The 21,045-nt window shown below is 31.1% G+C and overlaps 1 protein-coding gene across 1 annotated transcript; it reads right to left on the reverse strand.

Annotated features, from left to right (window-relative positions):
* Positions 1-3,631: 3,631 nt before the first annotated feature.
* LOTGIDRAFT_170403 (hypothetical protein) lies at positions 3,632-15,727 on the reverse strand (the record flags this gene model as incomplete). Its single annotated transcript, XM_009069049.1, has 6 exons — positions 3,632-4,299; positions 4,740-4,901; positions 14,079-14,109; positions 14,359-14,466; positions 15,230-15,352; positions 15,545-15,727. 6 exons carry the CDS (start codon positions 15,725-15,727, stop codon positions 3,632-3,634), a joined length of 1,275 nt encoding a protein of 424 aa, XP_009067297.1.
* Between the last annotated feature and the right edge of the window lie 5,318 nt (positions 15,728-21,045).

Genomic DNA, 21,045 nt, shown 5'->3' on the forward strand with positions numbered 1-21,045 from the left:
CTCTTTTCATTGCATAATATGGAATTAGTTGTGGTCCATTTGTCCGTTGTAACAATTTGCTATCCTGCAATCAGTTTTAAGTAATATAAGCCAATGACGTCTGACGTAATTGATATAGGCTGATACTACAGCTGAGTGAACTGTTAGTGAGTGATATTGAGTACTGATCACTACAACTCACTTAATTAAGATGTTTTTTTTTAAATCTTAGAAATTGATGAACTGTTTTTAAATTCTACTCAGCTGAGTGAACTGATTTTAAACTCTACTCAGTCAAGTAATAATTGAGGGTAAATTAGTGATCTGTTAGTGAGTGATGTTGAGTACTGATCACTACAACTCACTTAATTAAGATGTTTTTTTTAAATCTTAGAAATTGATGAACTGTTTTTAAATTCTACTCAGCTGAGTGAACTGATTTTAAACTCTACTCATTCAAGTAATAATTGAGGGTAAATTAGTGATCTGTTAGTGAGTGATGTTGAGTACTGATCACTACAACTCACTTAATTAAGATGTTTTTTTTAAATCTTAGAAATTGATGAACTGTTTTTAAATTCTACTCAGCTGAGTGAACTGATTTTAAACTCTACTCAGTCAAGTAATAATTGAGGGTAAATTAGTGATCTGTTAGTGAGTGATGTTGAGTACTGATCACTACAACTCACTTAATTAAGATGTATTTTAAAATCTTGGGAAATTGGTGAATTGTTTTTAAATCCTACTCAGCTGAGTGAACTTTTTTTAAACTCTACTCAGTCAAGTAATAATTGAGGGTAAATTAGTGATCTGTTAGTGAGTGATGTTGAGTACTGATCACTACAACTCACTTAATTAAGATGTTTTTTTTAAATCTTAGAAATTGATGAACTGTTTTTAAATTCTACTCAGCTGAGTGAACTGATTTTAAACTCTACTCAGTCAAGTAATAATTGAGGGTAAATTAGTGATCTGTTAGTGAGTGATGTTGAGTACTGATCACTACAACTCACTTAATTAAGATGTATTTTAAAATCTTGGGAAATTGGTGAACTGTTTTTAAATCCTACTCAGCTGAGTGAACTTTTTTTAAACTCTACTGAGTCAAGTAATAATTGAGGGTAAATTAGTGATCTGTTAGTGAGTGATGTTGAGTACTGATCACTACAACTCACTTAATTAAGATGTTTTTTTTTAAATCTTAGAAATTGATGAACTGTTTTTAAATTCCACCTCAGCTGAGTGAACTTTTTTTAAACTCTACTCAGTCAAGTAATAATTGAGGGTAAATTAGTGATCTGTTAGTGAGTGATGTTGAGTACTGATCACTACAACTCACTTAATTAAGATGTTTTTTTTTAAATCTTAGAAATTGATGAACTGTTTTTAAACTCTACTCAGCTGAGTGAACTGTTTTTAAACTCTACTCAGTCAAGTAATAATTGGGGGTAAATTAGTGATCTGTTAGTGAGTGATGTTGAGTACTGATCACTACAACTCACTTAATTAAGATGTTTTTTTTAAATCTTAGAAATTGATGAACTGTTTTTAAACTCTACTCAACTGAGTGAACTGTTTTTAAACACTACTCAGTCAAGTAATAATTGAGGGTAAATTAGTGATCTGTTAGTGAGTGATGTTGAGTACTGATCACTACAACTCACTTAATTAAGATGTATTTATAAATCTTAGAAGATTAGTAAACTCTACTCTGCTATGGGAATTGTTTTTAGAAATTTTCTTGAAAACATGTTATATGTTGTCATAACACATGGAGCTTAAAGGGATTGTAAAGAGGTTTTCTAAATTGTTATGTCTATCTGGGACATCAATTTGTACCATTCCAATTTTGAATCAGATATCCCTTTCAGTTGGGTTATTCTGAATAAGAATATATAAGAACACACATAAAATGATTGTGAAGTTGTTTTTATTGTTTGATGTATCTTATTATTATAAAAATGTAGGATATAATGAAATGAATAATGAGACATATTTACAGTATAAGTACAGAATGATTATTATATTATTTATATTAATTATATTCATCATGATTTCATGAATTCGTTTAAGCTTATAACAGCTCCATGATGCAATTTTCTTATGTGAATAAATAATGACATTGTCAGCAACAGGTAGCTTGATGAATCAAGGGTTGCAAATAGAAAACTCATATTGCCTTTCAAAAATCAGGATATATAATAACTGGCATTCATAACTTTACTACATTGCAAATAACAAATTATCAAAAATCAAAAGTTCATATAACTTTGTCTTTCATTTCTATGATGTTACATTGAGAGCACCTTAAAAGCACTCAAATAAATATTACAGTTGAATATTCACTATTGTAAGCTGCTGAAAGTGCTTAATTTACAGCCAAATGTATCACTTTTCAGAATGAACACATGACCTCTGGTTTGTCTTCAATTATACAGTTTCTACTATATAGCCTACATGCAGTTATGTTTCCACTGATGTTAAGTAATAATTGCATGTGAGAATGTCAAAATCGATCTAGAACTTTAGACTGTCATCACTTTAACCAGTATGCTTTTCCTTAATTGCAGACAAACTAAATGTCAGATTTTCTATCTGAAAAATGATATGGAAAGCTGAAGTTCAGTTTGGAAAGCAATTATCTTGACAACTAAATCATCTGTTGAATTTAAAAATGAAATTTCTCAACTTTAAAATAATTAATTTAGTTAAAATTAAATATTGTGAATAAGCTATCATTTAACTGAACATAATTAGATAATAAATAAATAAAGGTGAACATAGTAAAAAAAAAAATTAATAACATTCTAAAAATTAATATGTAGGCAAAAATATTTCATAAAAGCATTTACAAAATAAAACAAAAATATTTCATCCTCAATATTTTGACAATAATTTGATTTTTGGCTGTAAATTAACAAAATAAAATGTAATGAAATCCTATGAAAAGAAAATTTACTGTCCTCTAAACAAATTAAACAGCTTTTTGAATTTTTTTCCATTATTTTTCTGAGAATTGGAATTCCAATTTTCAGTCAAATGTCTGATTTCTTCCTTAAAAAATAACTGTTTGATGACGTCATTAATCCCTAAGTGTTTTATGTGATAAAGAAAATTTTGCAATTAGTGACATCATCGAACAGTTATTGGTTGTTGAATTGCAGGAACCATTAATTTGAATGGTGCAAATTGATGCTATCAGTGCCCTAGATACACATATAAAATTCAGAAAACGTCTTTATAATCCCTTTAAGTTTGATAAATAGTTTTTAAGTTAATATATGGAGGTCTTTTAACTCTCTCACCCAATTTTAATGTATACAAAACACAAACACAACAAATTCATAGCACATACAAAACAATTAGGCACTTATAAAAATTATTATTAGTCATTGTGAATGAATCAAGGCACAGATTCTATTCTTCAGCTTCCCCAGTTACTTTATGATTTTACCCCAAATCTTGGTTGAAAAATCAAACTTGCTTCCAATGAAGGTGCAACTATCATAGCAAATCCTTGAATTCACCTTATTTTTAGTGCAATAATGCCCAAATTCACATCATAATGATGACTTCAGTTTTAAGAACAAAGAAACAAATTTGACAATGCTATTGTGTGACCTTGTTTATTTTTTCACTAAAGAAAGCACCATTATAGGGAAGTTTCCACTCTATCTTCATTATCATTATTTAATGAGTCATTATTTGATTGAGCTGATGTTGATTGAGCAGTGGTGGTGACACTGTTAGCTCCACCTGCACTAGTTGATGCACTAGAAGCAACAGCAACACTTTCACTTTGTGACCTGGGTGAACTATTGTCTACTGATGGTTCTATCACTCTACCATTCACAGTAACGGTACTATCAGGAATGTTTGTCTGTGGAACCGTTGTCCTAGATTCACTGTTATTTGATATGTTATGCGTTGATTCGACTACAGTTCTTTGAGCACTATTATCTGGTCCAGCAAATGAAACATCTGCGGGGCCTGCGTCCATTGATTCAAACTCTTCACGTGGAATAGGTGGACGAGGATGGGATGATCCACGACGTGAGCGATAAGTTGGTGGACGTGAATCTGGAAAGTCTTCTTGATTAGGTGGGAATGTTATATGAATACCGGAATGAATAGTACTGGCACGTGAGCGATATGATGGGGGTGGGGAACTTGGAAGACTATAACTTTCATTGTTACTAGGGTTATTTTGTAGATACTGTTCTTGTTGTTGAGCTAAATATAGTTGTTGTTGATAATCCTGCATGGAAGCCGCATAAGTAGGTGGTGGACGTCTGTACTGAAATTCTGGATATAAAACCCCTACAATACACAATATAAATAGAATCAATTATTAAACTCTGGATCCAAAAATAATACATTCTGTTGTAAGTACATGAATATTTTCAAATACTAAACCCAGTTTGTCTTATTGTGGTGCATGATGGAGAGGTTGATTTGGATGCGATAAAAACAGTTAAAGAGTGTTACAAACTTATTCATTTGGGCACATTCACAACAATAACTGATCTTAATTATTTATTAAAATAAAGGTGTTCTTAATCAGGGGACCATGGATTTGGACATCAAGTGTTATTCTTTAATTGTTGTCAGGGTTAATTTTAATATACCGGTACCTTAAGAACCAATCTATGTCCCCTGCTTGAGATTGACCCTATCAGCATGACTTTCATGTACTGAACAATTAATATGGGAGATAACTGTGTTATAACTGTTAAAGATTAAATTAAACTTGTACATACCTCCATACCAATTGTTGTCCCTGCTTCTATGAGTCCTATGACGTCTTTGGTCCCTTCGTCGTTGAAAATCACCTACACCAAATAAGGCATGTAATGGTTCGTGACCTCTTGGAGTACATTTCCATCCAACTCCTACCACTATTACCAATAATACTCCCAAACCTGAATTACAAAAAGCGAAATCACATTAGACATTAAAGAACAATTTTTATGTTTGGACATAAAGTGATGCAATTTAGATGCATTTTTTTTGTACAACAGATGTACATGTAGTTTCCAACAGATTTGTATTGTTGTCAGCCTTTACAAGTTTAAAGTACCAGTATCCTCATAAATTAAATGCAAGAGTGCATAATATGAGAATTTCCACAAAAGGGATTCCCTCTCTTTAAATTGATAATAAACAAAAGTATGGGATTTCATTTGTTATAGGCTATAGATAATTTTGACTTCCATTAACTGTACATTTATCTCCTTGATGTCATTTGAATGCACTTGCAAATGTTTACATGTATTTTATGTAATAAATGTGCTAACATGCATGTTATGATGTCACGTTTCTATTAACTTCATGTCCATTTTATATGAAATTCAATCAAAATAATAACTGTATTGTTATAAAATAAATATTTTATGATTGAAAGTAGAGATTAGTGTAAAAGTATGATGAGAATTTTACATTGGCTTAACAAATAGTATCTAATACCATAATAATACAATGACCTCTATTATCATAGGATATTATTATTACTAAACAAAGCTCTTCTTTCATGTTAACCTATTTTCACTATGATATTGTTTTAAAAAGGGGAATTGTCCTCTTGTCATCAAAAAACTCCATGGTAATCCATAACACATTGAGCTTAAATAATAGCATCAATTTGCATCATTTCAATTTTCTAACAGACTTCTATTGTTCCTGCAATTTCACTACAACTATGTGTTTGATGACATCACTAATCACAACGGACCTTTTGTTATAAAGCATATTTCACCATTAGTGATGTCATCAAACTCTTAGTGTTAGTGGAATGAAACACAGATGTCTGATTTAAAATTTAATTAGTGAAAATTGATGCTGGCAATGTCCATGATACATATGCAAAATTTAGAAAACCTCTTTAAATTCCCTATAATAAAGACATTGGTTCAGAAATTGTGCATTCCTCAACAGAATTTGTGCTAACCACAACAATCCAAGCTTTAAACTGCAGCTGTTTTCAGTGGTCAGAAGGCTATCAAACATAACACCTGGTGCTCAATAACATTGGTTAAAAAATTTGGCATTCCTAATTATAATTTGAGCCAATCAGCAGATCATATGGAAAATCTCAGCCAATGAAGCAGGTCAGAGGGAACCTAATTTCCAATTAGCAAGCTCCATACTGGTGACAGTTTTCTAAGGTCAGAATGTCCAATAACCTTGAGATGTAACTTTTCCTTTTCATTTTAACGCTTTTGACCTAAATATATTGTGATATATCTTCAAATAAAGATAAAACATTACAACCTTGATATTAAAGGACAGAGAAGCAATAAATCAAAATAATGCATGTTTCATAATGATAAATCATTCATCATAATCAAAGAGAACAAAGGCAAAAGACACCATGTCTGCATCAAGCATCAAGATACCATATAATACATAAGCAAAATATATAAGTGTTATAGAAAATAAACAAGATGGTGTGTTGGGTAAAGATCACATTTTCACCTGATAATGTAGATTGGTGAAACGTTGTGTACAATGAAACTAAGGTGTAGTATACCATAAAATAGTCCGAAACACAGTTGTTGGCTGGGGTAGAGTCAGAAAAACTAGGCCCTGTGGATTTTCTACAGCTCCGAAGATGCTTTTCTTTTTTGTCTCTACAGACTCAATAACTATCTAAGCTATCAGAGGCAGAAATATAGGCATATGTTTCAGTCTAACCATAAAATTGTGACTACAGTAAACACGGTTTCTGAGACTAAGGTACGATTGGTCAAACGGATGGCAAACCTGTCCCTTTAAGTATGATTTTATTGAATAAATATATAAAACTGAACTCAGTGCATGAAGACTATGATTTGGTATTGTATGTATCTAATGGATTATATAACAATGTGTATAGTCTTATATTGGATTAGTCAGCTTGTTGTAAACATGTACATATCAAGACAGATCAACACTTCAATAATCTTTGTTAAACTATAGTCATTGAGTTTTAAAGGGATTGTAAAGAGGTTTTCTACATTTTTTTAAGTGTATTGTAGACATCATCAACTTTTTAAACAGACGCCTATGGTTCCTGCAATTCTGCTAAAACTAACTGTTTGTTGATGTCATTAATCGCAAAGGGCCATATGTGATGAAGCAAATTTTGCGATTTTTGCAACTAGTGACATCATAAAACACTTTTTTGAGGAAATGCTGACGTCTGATTAAAAATTGTACTGGTGCAAATTGATGCTATCAGTGTTCCCGATACACATAAAATTTTTTAAAAATCTCTTTAAAATCCCTTAAATGTAAATGAAAAATAAACACTATAAACATAGTCTATTGTTAAACTGACATATTGAAAATAATATTTCTTCCTAAAATCATCTTATTTGACAGATAAAAATAATATTGCTGTCATTTTGAAAAATATATTTGAAATTTATTTTTCTTATATAAGTTTAAATCTTATTATATAATAAGTTAAAGGCCACATCACAGATAGATCTAATGACGGCTTCAAAGACCAAAATAAGTAAGCTTCTAAGTTACAATCTGTCCTGGGCTAATAATGAATATTCAAAAAAAACTTGATGCACGTGGTATATCTTGAGTTAAAGTAAAGAAGCACATGGGGTTTATGATTTCTGACATTGCACAGGGTATAATGTCAGAAATATCCACATATATTATTTCTGGCACAAGATATAATGTCAGAAATATCCATATATATATATATATATATATACTATTTCTGGCATTGCACAAGATATAATGTCAGAAATATCCATATATATATATATATACTATTTCTGGCATTGCTCAAGATATAATGTCAGAAATATCCATATATATATATATATATACTATTTCTGGCATTGCACAAGATATAATGTCAGAAATATCCATTTATATATATATACTATTTCTGGCATTGCACAAGATATAATGTCAGAAATATCTATATATACTATTTCTGGCACAAGATACAATCTCAGAAATATCCATATATATATATATACTATTTCTGGCATTGCTCAAGATATAATGTCAGAAATATCCATTAATACTATTTCTGACATTGCACAAGGTATAATGTCAGAAATAGTATATCCATATAGCTTGCACTTCTATAACTATGTCTATTTCTACATGTCTTATAAGCAGTATATCTTGAGTTTAACAAGAACAAAATATAATTTGTTAGATTTATATAATTGCACGAAATTATGTTCAAATATTAAAGTCATGCTTTGAGTAAATCCTCTCCGGAAATATTGGTACTTGAATCCCAATAATCAGTCAAATTTCTTGATTTGATATAAAGAGTATTGAAGATGTTAAACCTAATAAATAGATTGGCCTCCAGGTCACTACAGGCATGATAATATAATGATTAAATTATCATCCAACAGTATTAAGTCCAAGAGTTATAGCCTGCAGTATTGACCTGATCTAGGTGTGGTTTAATATAAATCACTATTTTACTGATTATAAAGCCAATATGTCAAACTTATACTTTGATTTATTTTCTTCATGTTGCAGCAATAGTGCAAAAATTATATGTTAATTGTGTTCGAACTCCTCAGACTGCCAGACAGAGCTATAAAATACTCTCATTACTATGGATAATAAATAATGCCGGGAAGAGGGAAGAGGGAAGAGGGATGGGGGGTTGAATTATCAAGAGGGGCTCACAGGCTTTTTTCAAAATGTAAAAAAATATAAATTTGAAAGTTGGGGGTGACAGGAAAGCCCCCTTTGTGGCAACACTTTAAATATAGCAAAAACAATACTGTTCACAACTTCCTTGAGTGGCATTTAGTAATTGATGATATTAACACGAACACAATTATATGGATAACAATTACTTTAATAAATAACTTGCGACGTTTCGACTAGCACCCACAATACCTCTGGCACCAAAAGGATGTGTCTACAGAATCACGTGCTCCTGCAATGAAGAATATGTTGGAGAAACAAGACGCCCTCTCAATCTCAGAACGCAAGAACACCTATCCCTAGCACCTACCCAAACATCCGCAGTTTCTGAACACATCAAAAACAACCGACGACACAAAATTGGCAATATCGAAGCCCTTACTAAACACCAAACCAACAAGAAAACGAGACAATTGACCGAAGCCATCCACATAAGGAGATACCAACCGCAACTCAACAGAGATACAGGTGTTTATTTATCACATGCCTATGACCCTTTAATTAAATAAAATAACCCCACCCCAAATTTTGTATTTAGATTGTCACCAGCATCTTACTAGTTTTCTATGTTTTATTTATCATCACATGTACGATTAAAATCACCACCACCCCACCATTATAATCAAGAAATAATTTACTACATCCCCTTTAATGGTTTCTCTAATCACACACCCTTGTGATTACCCCTACATAATTGATTAATGTATTCCTATTGTTTTAATCCCTGTTATTGTTGCCCCACACTATATATCCTGAATGCCTTGTTATTTTGTATCATTGCTTGATAATGACGAAAGAATCATCGTCGAAACGTCGCAAGTTATTTATTAAAGTAATTGTTATCCATATAATTGTGTTCGTGTTAATACTGTTCACAAGAGATGTTTAGGTGATCAACCAAATACAGAAGGATATCAAGCGTTCTACAGGAAGATGCTTCAGGTGTCTCAAACATAATATTATGTCACTCCATGGTGATGCTGATTCTGCAGGTGTATCAAACACATAATTATGTCACCATCATTAATTAATATAGTTTAACAATAAGTGAACATTGACAAATTACTCTTCACAATGGATGGTGAATAGATCAACAAGATACAGAAGGGTCTTACATAGAGATGCAGGTGTCTCAAACATAATATCATGTCATGGGATCCAGACTTATTGCATAACTAATAAACCATCATTAATTTTTACAAGTTCACACCAAGTCTTCATGTTGACAAGTAAGAGATTATATTAAATAAATAATTATAATAACTCTGAATGAAGAGCTTGACTCTGTATCCCCAGGGTGTTACAATATCATACAAACATGACTTTTTGACCTGACATGAACCTTTATCATAGGATAAACATGTCACTTATCATGTACCTTATCATTTTGCTATGCAGAGAATGAACTATCATAATGAGATACTGAATGGCTAATTTAATCCTTATACTTTAGTCCCTGGAGCAAATCACAACGAGAAAATGATGCCCTTTCAAGAAAATAAAATTCACAAACAGTTTTATCACTTGATGGTTTGTTAAAGAATTCAGCCATTCCTGATTGAAGATGATCTCTCATTTGACAAGATAATTCAAATAGATGCAAATAACCCATTTAACATCGCACATCATAGAGTAAAGTACAGTCAAATAACCCCTATTTGGTAACCTATGAATTAGACTTGAAAATCTGCCTCTATTTCAGTCTCTGATAGTTATTTGGACAGTTGTCGGCTGGTGTAAACACAGCAAAACTAGGTCCTGTTTTATGGGGATTTCTCCGAACTTCCAAAGATGCAGGGGTTTTAATCCTCAAAACCCTGATATATTCAGATAGATATTTTTGTAGTTCAATCATTCCATCATTATGCCCCAAATCCATATCAACAAAAGGAAAGAAACAGTGATGCTCAACACTTATTTTCAGTCATCATAAAGGTAATTTAATATATATGTTAATCTTCTCAAGCCCACTACTGTCTAAATAGCTCTAGTAGAGACAGAAAACTCGGACTTCCTATAAATCTGTTACAATTTTTTTCAAAATTCAATGTTTTCAATGTTTGGTGTATTGTGTGCAAACATAATATTGTATTGATTAATCATGAATATTCATTTTCTATTCAACGCACTAGACTTAAGTACTTAAAGGGACATTCCGCTTTTTTAAAGGTCGTCAGAATTTTTTTTTACTCAAATTTGTGAAAACTATACACCAAAATCTACAGAAATGTGTCCTTTAACGTATCTGAAAGTTTCAACTAAAAATAATGTACAAACATTATGTAAGGTTTATAAGTTTGTTATGCTTTTTGGAGGCAAAAACTGTACGGATTTGAGTAAAATAAAGGCCTAATTGTATAGAAATATGTCTCCTTCGTATTCTAAAGGTTTCAACTGATAATATGGAGCCGTTATAAAGCCAAACACTAGAACTAACTCAAACTGCTTAATTAACAATTAATACCCCTTTAAATATTTTTTTCAATAAACTTTCAATATAGGCCATTGTAGATTTTGATTTATGGACACCAAACACAATGTATATAATTGCAATCTAAATTTGACATGTCAAAGTGATTTTGTCTATCAAAATAATCTCTAACAAATGATTCACTAGTCTAATGCAAGAATTTTGAAAGTTGTATTGAGTAAAAGGAAATTACCTCTTAGAATGGACATAAAATTAAAGTCTCAAACTTGGAAATCAAATGTATATATTCATCAGTTAGACTTACCAGGTAATATGACTAAAGAATAGAATCTCTATATAAGACAATATATCTATTTAACTAAATAATTATTGAAACACGATTTTAAGCATGTTTCAAAATTACTTAGTTTAATTAATTATTGCTTATTGATTTATTGGATTATAGAGGGATTCTGTTGTATAGTTATGACTCTAGGTAAGTCCACTGATGGACAAAGGCTCATTTTAACAAAGTTCTATAATTTCAGTATTTTGGTCATCCTAAGAGGTAGTATACCTTTAAGTATTTGCTAGTTGACTTGATATTGAATAGCATGAGTTATATATTCAATAGAGTATATGTATAGATGTAATGCTAAAATAAACATGCTAATAAATCATACTATTGACACCTTCTTTGACAAATATGGGTGTAATATACATTTTTAATGGTATTCACAAGTAAAATAGAAATCTTTTATGAGTTTAATGATGAAAATATTTTCTACTATTAAGAAAAAGAGTTTGGGTAACTAAAATTAGGAATTCAATAAATGCAATAAAAGTGCTTTGACTTAATTAATGTCCAACTGTCTGGGATCTTCACAGTCTTGTTAAAATTAGACCAAACTTTAGTTTCATTTTTTCAGCTTTTGTTTTAAATTAATAAACAAAAGGTGTATTCTGTCTGAGAAGTATATGACTAATTTATCAACTGAATGCACCTTTTTTTCATGTCAGAAAATCCCAGAGTTGGACAGGGCAGAAATATAATTGGCTAGCAGTTTCATCAAAAGGCACAACGTTAGACCCTAACTTGAGGGCTAAATTAAAAATAAAAGCTAATAAAAAAACAGAAGGAAAGTTTGGTTTAATTGAGCATGTATACAATCTGCAACACAAATGTCTGCCCCTCTAACTTGCATCAATGACAAACAGAAACCAGAATGACAACCCACCTTAGCATGAAAATCCTTTTTAAGCCATTAAAGATTCTTGAATCTAGAAAAATACAAGTTTTTAATAGAAAGACTGTAGTAAGATCTACCTGTATTAACATTTTTTAATGTAGTAGATGCCAAATCATTCTTGAAACTTGGCAGTTGATGTCATTACTTTGTGTTTAGTGTTTCAACAGGAAAGACTATAAAACCTTTTTTTATAGACAAGCTCACAGAGAGAAAATAACAAACACAACCTATCATCCTTTATTGTCACACATTGTCTTGTCTATTTACCTATACACTCTATTGTTTTTATACACACCTAAAATATCCTCAACATATCTGACATTTTGCAAATACTGTACAGGATGTACATGTATGCACCAAAGGACATTGGTTTTTGGTCACACACATTATATAAAGCTAATAGAATGTCATAATAGTCATGGTGTTTTATCTACAAACACAGGTTTTAAAGCAGATCTGGTTGTTTTGTGTGTTTACTGTGGGTGCCTTCACTCGTCGCGCATCATCTGAGGAAATTGTGATGTATTGGGTTTTAGGTCAACAAAATATTCTAACCAATCAAATGCTATTTTCAATAAAACCTTTGCCTACCATATTTAGAAAATGGATATTCATTGTTCAGCTTTGAACAGTAATTTTGGTTACAAAAATTATGACACTAATCGAGTCATACATAGAGTAAAGTAATTGAATCCAATCAGCATGGCCAATAATCAGGCACTGAACATCCAGCCATTTCTAAAGCCATTTGACAGAACTCCTTGCTACTAAAATTATTGCTATTCTCCAGTACTTTCATCATATTTGTACCTTGACTCTTTGAACACTGAGTTAATAAAATAAACTGTCAAATACCCTAAACCCCAGTCAGCCCCGTCGCCAGGAATAAATTAGTGCTAGGGCTCAGATTTTGTAATTTCAAGAATAAAAGGCCCAGAGAACTCATTTCTGACCATTTTGAGGTGCTGAAAATGTATCTAAAACTATATCTTTTTGATTTTTTAAAATGAATCAATCTCTTTTGAACTGAAGATGGTTTTGTTGAGGCTTAATTCTCACTTGTTGGGGCCCAGCCACCATGGATCCCAACCTAACAACGGGGCTATGTAAATTATAGTAAATTCAATAGAGTAAGACAATGTTAAATGTAGTAGTCTAGTTTCCATATCAATTAAAAAAACTTTGAAATGAAATGCAAACCACTAAATATAGAATGTGTATTTGTATGTCATTTCCTTGAAAAAGAACGCCATATCCTGAAGTACCTATCATGTATATTGAATTTTACTATGTTACCAGGTTACTATATTATATCCTACAGAATGTGGGAAAGTAGAAGACTGTAGAAAATAGTAGTGGATATTTGAAATAGAACAAGTAAATTAACTATAAAACACATGAAGCTGTTATATTAACTAAAACTTCTTCTACCTCTCTTGCAATTCAACAAAACCTATGAGACTCAATGGGGGGACAGTTGGGGCTGAATTTAAAATGCATCAACTCTGTGGAGGCGTCATAATCACAAGCCTCTCCTCGAACATTTCTGAGAGGGTTCTCCAAAAAAATATCTGAAAAAAGAATTGGTGTATTCTGACACATATTTTGGGGCAAAAATAATAAATAAATAATTATTTTAAATTTGTATAAAATAAGGTGGGGGTACAATTGGGGGTGTAAACCGTTTTTAGGTGGGCAAATGCTTCAAAATAATTCAAATATGGTCAAGAAAATACTCTCAAAAACACATTAACCTGAAAATGACCACAAATATTCACCAGTGACCTGAAGTATATATATTAGATGATAGCACTACATATCACATTGAGACTAAATGGGGGTGACACAGGGAGTAAAGGTAATAAATAAGGTAGTGTGTGTCTTGATAAGATGATAGAATTTCTTATTAACAACTGAATGTTATAGAGAAGAGTAAACAAATTGTCTACTAACAAACGACACATTGAGGTCAAGTAGAGACAATGATGGCTATTTAAACACTAGTAAAAACAAGAGTATGAATCTAACAGGTACCACTTGACCATGTACATCCATCATTATGTCAGTCACTTTCTCTCTATGTACACATAGCCTAGTCCTCAAATCTTTGGTGATATGGTGTTGGTGTCGTTTCTCAGGGAACTACAAATGAAATTACATATTCATAGCTAAATATTTTCCAATCAAAATTGGCCCTGAAAACTTTCTAGTAAAATTTCAGCCAACCAAATCACTCGTTATGAAACTGTCTTCGCGAATGTAAACAAAATGAGAGCAGTGTGTCATTCAATGATTTGATTAATATGGATGGTACAGAATTTGGTAAGGTTGTCGTTGGAATACTTATTTGGAAAGTAAGTGTTCTCACCTCAAACAGGTGGCAGCATTGGCAGCAAATCAATTTTGTGTTTCGTTCACATGACCTTAACTATGATCTGATTGGTCATTTAAATAGCACCAATCTCATTTCTACGCCCAGAAAATGAAACATAGCAAAGTTAGTTTAATACAGGTTAATAAGACAATGTCAAAACCTGTATTTGGGATACTATTGGTATGAGCCCTGCTATCTATATCACTGAATAGAATCAAAATTTTACTTTCAGTTCTCATACAATTTAGTGATTACAGTCTGTTCTTGGCTAATTTTCAAACAAGTATATCCAATGCAATGGTGAAGGTTGAAGTTTCCTTTTTTGAGGGTCATCAACCTTTATTCAAATTACTGGTGTAAATAAACCATTAAGTAGATATTTACATTAATCAGTCTTAAAAGAAAAGAAAACCTAGTGGGCAATTAAAGAAAACACTTGCTTGACCTGCGGCACATTTTTATCTCATACATAAAACTATTATAGCCTACATAAATGTGAGTAGCATATCCTTGACAGTAACTAAAACAAACCTTAAAGTCTCTAGGATATGTAATTATATTATTATGTCTGTGTTTTTCTTTATGTAGATTATCCTTAGTTTGAATAACAACCTGGGTATTATTAACTTTAGTTGGTATTGGCAGATACAGGACCTACATATGTAATCTTTACAAAATTGAAAACGTGCATTATCTCATAGCTATTGCTTACATCCTGAAAGAAAGAACAATCCTTCCAACTTCCATTGGTAACTTTTCAGAAAACTGTAAATTATTTGACATGAACTTTTTTTGTTGTGATCAAGTCAGCCATGGGTAAGATCTCATCTGGACAACTTGAACTACCTGCAGATCTTGTCTTACAAAACAGTTGGGCATAACAAAACACTCCATTTTATTTCTCGGGAATACACTGTAATGTCTAAACCAGTTCTTATTTATATAGGGAAAAGTTGAATTTAATTCAACTTCGTTTACAATATATATGTTTGTCAACCCAACAAAAGTGACACCATCATTCACAGCCATGCTAAACCTGTTTTAAACTTAGCTTGTCACCCAAGCAACTCATAAATTTACTTCTGTAAACAAACCAGCATTGTTCAAATCTTCCAACATCTGAACAACCAGACACTGTTTAAAATTAAGCTGACCACTTAATTTTGTCATGATCCTTTTAAAGTTAAGGAATTCATTTTGATATATCTGGACACCTGCAAAAATGTTTCAATTAAGGTACTGTTAAAATAGTGCTCAATACATCAATTGTAGAGTGATATAGAAATATTAAAACCACTGTTAAAAGAGTGCTCAATACATCAATTGTAGAGTGATATAGAAATATTAAAACCACTGTTAAAATAGTGCTCAATACATCAATTGTAGAGTGATATAGAAATATTAAAACCACTGTTAAAAGAGTGCTCAATACATCAATTGTAGAGTGATATAGAAATATTAAAACCACTGTTAAAATAGTGCTCAATACATCAATTGTAGAGTGATATAGAAATATTAAAACCACTGTTAAAAGAGTGCTCAATACATCAATTGTAGAGCGATATAGAAGTATTAAAACCACTGTTAAAATAGTGCTCAATACATCAATTGTAGAGTGATTTAGATATATTAAAACCACTGTTAAAATAGTGCTCAATACATCAATTGTAGAGAGATATAGAAATATTAAAACCACTGTTAAAATAGTGCTCAATACATCAATTGTAAAGCTATATAGAAATATCAAAACCACTGTTAAAATAAATCTCAATACATCAATTGTAGAACTATATAGAAATATCAAAACCACTGTTAAAATAGTGCTTTATACATTAATTGTAGAGCGAAATAGAAATACCAGTGTTAAAATAATGCTCAATACATCAATTGTAGAGTGATATAGAAATATTAAAACCACTGTTAAAATAGAGCTCAATACATCAATTGTAGAGCTATATAGAAATATTAAAATCACTGTTAAAATAATGCTCAATACATCAATTGTAGAGTGATATAGAAATATCAAAACCACTGTTAAAATAGTGCTCAATACATCAATTGTAGAGTGATATAGAAATACTAAAACCACTGTTAAAATAGTGCTCAATACATCAATTGTAGAGTGATATAGAAATATTAAAACCACTGTTAAAATAAATCTCAATACATCAATTGTAGAGAGATATAGACCTATTAAAACCACTGTTAAAATAGAGCTCAATACATCAATTGTAGAGCTGATATAGAAATACTAAAACCACTGTTAAAATAAATCTCAATACATCAATTGTAGAGTGATATAGAAATATCAAAACCACTGTTAAAATAGTGCTCAATACATCAATTGTAGAGTGATATAGAAATATTAAAACCACTGTTAAAATAGTGCTCAATACATCAATTGTAGAGTGATATAGAAATATTAAAACCACTGTTAAAATAGTGCTCAATACATCAATTGTAGAGCAAAATAGAAATGTTTCATTGGCACTTTTATGCAGTCAGTATCAGAATAATTCCTTCTGTTGGAAGATTTGTTCTTATTTCTCAGGAGTGTTCATTAGAATTTATCTCCAAACCTCTCCCTTTATCAAGAAAGCTATATGTCAAATATTGATATTGGCCAAACTCCACCACCACCCCAAAATCAAGTTTTATTGTGAAAAGCTTAGCAATAACCTGTATCCTAGAGGCAAATAGTCCAGACAGACTGAGCACCAGTAAAACACACTTAATAAATCTATCATATATAAAGATTAAAAAATAATCACTTCCTCCACATCAAAGATAACAATTAATTAACTTTATTTGATTTGGTTATTGTTAACCTTTGACCTGTCTCACCTGTAATTAAAGTACTACAGACCACTTGATCATTCTGTCAATGTTACATCATCTAATGTAATTTTAATACCTCTTTAATAAACATTATATTTATTCTGTCTGTGTGTTTATTGATATGTATTGTCTTACTCTTAAGTTATTAAAGGGGTAGTATTTGCAAGCTGCAAAATAATGGATAAAATTCTGTTTACTTTCAAAAAAACCAAAAGGCCAAAAAATATCGGAACAGTACAGAAAATATGCTTTCCAAACTTTGATTCAGGTCAGAGCAAATGGTAGGTAAATGAGATGAGCACTGAATTTAGCATGAATGTTCCTTAAGAAGTACCTGAATAAAACATCGTTAGCCATTTGGATTTCGGCTATTTTCCAAAATGGCTGCCACTATATACAAATGGCTGCCACAAAAACAAAATGGAGACATTTCGCTTCAAATAATCAAATTTAAAAAAATGAAATATTTTGATAAATCCTACGTGTCACTAATACACATTACTAGGTGAAAATAGATCAAATTACCATCTTAATTGGGGGATTAATTAATCGTCAATGTAAATATTATCACGGGTTGAGATTAACGTGTGATATATATTTGGTTGATTTATGGTAGAGAAAAACGGTAGATCCAACAAAAATTTGGTTAGGAAAACAAAAAAAAATTGGTAGAATTGGGCATCTTGTGGATCTCGTGGACAACATGCAAAAGCTTTAGAAATCTGACAACATCGGTAGATTACACATGTGTCTAAATGATAAGTGAATAAAATATGTGACAAGTTTATTGTGCCTATAAAGATTGACAGAAGTGCCCTAGATAAGATGGTTATACAACTAACGTCCCCAAGGTATAGAAGTGTGCACTGTCAATGATAACTAAGCTATCAGAGAGATTAATCAATGATAACTCACCTATCAGAGAGATTAAGGGTTACTTGGTGTCAAGTTCAAGTCATAATTGATAACTGATAAAGAGTCAGTTTCCCTGGTTACTTGTCAAAGGGTATTTATCTTTTAAAATTTACACATTAGCATCTCTTCCTTGTTCAATTGAAATTTTCACATGCTTCATAAATTCATTTGTTTAAGTTGTCATTTACTCTTAATACCAAATTAAATGTGAAAGTATTTTATTCTATCGTCAAGACTACTTCATCATGTGAAATGATTTGATTCATCTGATGAAGTCGTACAACGAAAGCTCATAAAATAAAATACTTTATAGTCACTCTTAAAAGGTGTCTTCTTACTTCTTTTATTAAAGAACAACATAGAGTGATACAGCATTACATTACATTCTACCAAATTTAAATGTTCCGAAAATTCTTCTGAAAACAATTGTCAAAGGAAGAGGCATGAATAGAGCTGAAAAATTGTTGTAAATTATATTTACATCTAATATCCCATGAATGTGCCACCATGAATGAAAATTTAGCAATGACAGTGGCAATAGCTGAAGATTTTTAAGCAGAATGAAAGCCTAGAACTATTCTTAATACTAAACTTGTCATGTAAATTAGGTTATAATGATCTATATTTGTCAACAAAGAGGCACTAGTTTTGTTGTACTAGGTATATGTGGGTCAAAGTTACAATATTTACCCTAGATAACATGTACATATTCATATCAAATGGGTAATGACTTAATATAAACACATATAATCCTACTATACCATACAATGATATCTGTTTCTATTTACAATCTTCTTAATACCATAAATCTTTATTTATGCTTATCAAATAGGTCAATGGCATTATATCATATGTTTGAGTAACAGTCAACCAAAATAAATCATGGCCACTTAAGATCCCCTATTCTGCTACCCAATGCAATGAAGTACCAGTACTGAATATAAAACTTATTGTTAAAGGTATACTATCTCTTAGGATGACCAAAAAATTGAAACTGAATTGAATTTTGAAACTTATGCTTTAAAGAAGCATATTTCAATAATTATTAAGTTTGATTGATATAATCGTCTTATATAGAGATTCTATTCTTTAGTCATGACATCTGGCAACTCTAACTGATGAATATATACACTTGTTGACCAAGTTTGAGACTTTAAATTTTATGTCTATTCTAAGAGGAAGTATTCCTTTAATAGAATCATCCAATGTCTGACTGAAGTTACACAACTAAAACCACATTTGAATGTGCAATTGAATGTTGATCATTTTTAGAAAACAATAATTGATCAAAATTATGCGCATTAATGTATATAAAAAAAACAGAGAATTATCAAGCCAAATCATTGCTATTATTCTACTTCCAATTTGATGGTTGACATTTTGAATTTGAAGTGACATTGTAAGAATCATTTTGAAAATTTAAATATTCATAAAAAATGTCTTCTATAGGCCCTATCATGTTTATATAGGTAGGGCCTATTATAGGTGCATCACATATGCAATTCAGGTTCATGGAAAGGGTTTGGTTTCAAATTATCGTAACACCTTTTAAAGATGGATTTCCTTATTTTTAGTGTCAAATTAAGCAAACTATTTGATAAAGTGGTGTTTCTAATAAATTATCAGTATTCTTAATGGTATCATTATGTTTTTATTGCATATAATTACGAGTTTTAAACAATGATAAATGTCCATGTATGTACAGTCTGGATAATAAACAAAAAAAGACATTTTGACCTTTCTTGATTGGTCACTCATTGGAATTCTATTGGTAATTCTTTTCTAATTTAGCTTATTATGAATTCATTATGGACATGTGAGACAAACCGGTATTTTTCCTAGTCATTAGAACACCTCTACTTTCTATTCATATAAGTATTAGCATTTTCATAAATGAAAATAAGGGAAGCCATCTTTAAGAACATTTCGAATCAATGTGACACATTTTGTATAGAGAGATACAAATATAACTGTACTGAAAGTGTTGGGGATGACCAGGTTTGAAAGTGGTCAGTATCTTTAATATTGACACAAGGACCTGGAATACAATAATCAATCTTATCATAGTAAATCACTTTCCCCTCCTAGACAAACACAATACTAGCTTCACTCAACCCAAAACTAGACCATAAACTAAGTCACTTTAGGTAAACACATTTCATGGTCAGAAAACAATGTCTTTCAAAGTTAAAGAGACTTTGACCAATAGATTTGTTTTCATTATAAAAGTACTAATTAGAATCTTGCCAAGGTAATTCAAAGGTTCGACTTTTCATTATGGAATGAAGAACAATTTTGTAGATCATTAACAAATTCTATCATTATATCTTTGAATAGTTTTATGACAGCTATGGTGGAATTTGTTGTTCTAAAGTGGTTTAGCCACTAAAACTAAGTTTTTTTTTACTTCACTATCACAAAGGCCGTTAGTAATTAGCAGCCTTTGCGATGGTGCTAAGTTAGTTTCAGATTTGGAATGATGCAAATGGATGCTATCAGTGTCCCCAATACACATACAGAATATGATAGAAAATTTCTTAGTTATCAATTTAAATAAAGGATTTGTAGACCAAGTGAAATTCAAACATTATTTG

The sequence above is a fragment of the Lottia gigantea genome (assembly GCF_000327385.1).
Source record: "Lottia gigantea unplaced genomic scaffold LOTGIsca_98, whole genome shotgun sequence".
Lineage (NCBI taxonomy): Eukaryota > Metazoa > Mollusca > Gastropoda > Lottiidae > Lottia > Lottia gigantea.